General features: G+C 41.4%; 1 protein-coding gene across 1 annotated transcript; it reads left to right on the forward strand.

Annotated features, from left to right (window-relative positions):
* The first annotated feature begins 521 nt into the window (after positions 1–521).
* LOC133743189 (FCS-Like Zinc finger 2) lies at positions 522–1,880 on the forward strand. Its single transcript, XM_062171038.1, has 2 exons — positions 522–1,007; positions 1,292–1,880. The coding sequence occupies exons 1-2, from the start codon at positions 703–705 to the stop codon at positions 1,476–1,478; spliced, it is 492 nt and encodes a 163-aa protein (XP_062027022.1). The 5' UTR covers positions 522–702; the 3' UTR covers positions 1,479–1,880.
* Positions 1,881–2,372: the final 492 nt, after the last annotated feature.

The following is a 2,372-nucleotide window of genomic DNA, read 5'->3' on the forward strand; positions in this document are numbered from 1 at the left end:
TAGTAAATGTAAAAGTTAACTCCCGTTGATTGTTTGTTTTCGTTGCTTTCCTCTCTTCGCTATTGCCTTAACTTTTGAAATAATTGGAGTGGCCAAAGGGTTAAAGACTTCCAAGTCTCTTCCACAAGGCACTGCTAGGAGTCGCCACGAAAGGGAAAAAATGTCCACTATTACTTCACCCAGACTGCGACAAGGGCGGTGCGCGAACGTTACGTTCACGCGCTTCCTCCTCGCGTGTAGGACCCCCCCCCCAATTCTCTCTCTAGTACCACAATGACGTTAGGAACGTATCGTTGAGTGCGATTAGGTCGCGGGAATCGGGACCTACCAGAGAGAGAAAGATCTCTCACTCCTTCTCACACCCTCAGAAAATAGAGAATTTACGAAACTGCCACTACCTCAGATGGACCGCCGGGTGGCAGAAACGTAAATAATTAGGGAATTAAGGACGGAAGATAGGTAGTTTGAGAGATGCAGGTATTTTGAGCCAATGGATTCACAAGCACGGATTTCAGAAACCCTGCCGTTGTTTATTGTTTGTTGTTTAATATCTCTTCTTCTTCTTTCTTCACCAACCCCTTTTTAAAAACCCCCATCACTTCTCCTCATTTCCCCACAAACCTCTCCTCTCTTTTTTTCTCTCTCACCAAACCACATTTTCTCTCGCACAAAGATCGAAGCTTTAGCTAAGAAAACACAGAGATGGACTCGGTTTCGAGCGCAAGGAGGCCCTGTTTCATCGAGGAAGATGATGGGTTGGCCTCGCTGGCTGATATGGAAGCTGGGTTTTCCGGGAGTCAGCAGCATCCCTTTTTTTCTAGGCCCATGTGTTATTCGAGGAAGGGGAGCTTTAGAAACCTATCGGTGATGGGGTCAAACTCGTCTCTGTCCCCGAGATCTGGGAGGTTCTGGGATGCCAGGTTTGAGGAGCACCAGCCTCATTTCTTGGAGGCTTGTTTTCTCTGCAAGAAACCTCTTGGCGATAACAGAGACATCTTCATGTACAGGTTAGATAGCTGAAACCGAATATCAATACTTTCTCTTCTCAGCTTGTTGTTTACTGTGATTAAAATTTGAGGAAGTCGCAGGGTTTAATTCGTTCAATTAATAACTACCAAAAATAGAATAAATATCCGACCTTTTCTGAGCTACCAAACAGGAAAGATGGTGCTCAGAAAAGTTTTCGTTTGATATTTTTTTTCTTTTCTCAATCTGGGTGATTAGATTTGGGTTTGTCTGTTTGCATGATAAATTAGTCTGGTTCTGAGGGGTGGTGTGGTAAATTTTGCAGAGGTGACACTCCCTTCTGTAGTGAAGAGTGCAGAGGTGAGCAGATAGAGATAGATGAAGCTAATGAGAAGAACTGGAATCTCTCGTCTTCCATGAAAGCCTTGAGAAAGAGGGAGCAAAGGAAATCCAGCTCCCCGAACACCGCAAAGGACTACCCTTTCCGGCCAGGCACAGTAGCAGCAGCTTAAATCTCATAGAAAAATAAAAAATAAGAAAAAAAGAAAGTTGAAATCTGAGGTTGATTTCTGTCCAAGAAAGTTTTAGGGCCAAGGAGAGAAGAGAGATCTGATGGAGATTGAAGACCCGTTTTGAGGGCTTCAAAATATCTGACTATAAAATATGTTTTTATACATGTGAAGAAGAAAGTGTGCATGGTTTGGGGTGGGGGGTATTAGGCTCTATGAGATGGCTCTTTTTTTGGGTTGTTTTCTTTTTTTCGCTTTGGTTTTTAGGTAACAGTAATGAATATAATATATATGTATGACATTTTCCCATCTGGTAATGCAAGCCAAGGCTTCAGCTTTACGATGGTGAAAAAAGAAATGGAAAGAAAGAGATTGTAAGAAATGAAGTTCCTTTCTGATTCCTGATTCGGTTCTTGCTTCCCCTTGTGCTAATTTTGTTGTTGGGAACTTAAACTTGTGGTGTGGTTCAGAGAGTTGAGATTTCCAGTAATAGAAATTTGAAGAGGGTGGGTGGGTTTCCTGGTAACTGGTTGAATTCGACAAGGACAATGAGAAGTTTTTTCGGTTACTATGAGTTGGGCACTGGAATTGCTTTTTTGAAAAGCGCTCTTCAATTTGTTGCTTAGATTCTAAGTTATGACCCCACTGTAGGTTCAAGACCAGTTAGTTGATGAAGAAACATTACAAATTTCTTGGGGAATTAATTGCATGATGGAGAAGGTTAATAAACTTGACATAGGTAGAGATGTTTTCTTTATTCAAGGTGAAAAGGAATTGTGTTTCTGTTTAACGGAAAATAAAGATCAAGAATTGTTATCAACTTCTCTCTACAGTTACGGAGTTCAGTTCAGTTCATATAGATCTATCAGAGATTAACAAAAAAAAGAAAAAGAAAGA

Source organism: Rosa rugosa, chromosome 4, assembly GCF_958449725.1.
Source record: "Rosa rugosa chromosome 4, drRosRugo1.1, whole genome shotgun sequence".
NCBI classification, from domain to species: Eukaryota; Viridiplantae; Streptophyta; class Magnoliopsida; order Rosales; family Rosaceae; genus Rosa; species Rosa rugosa.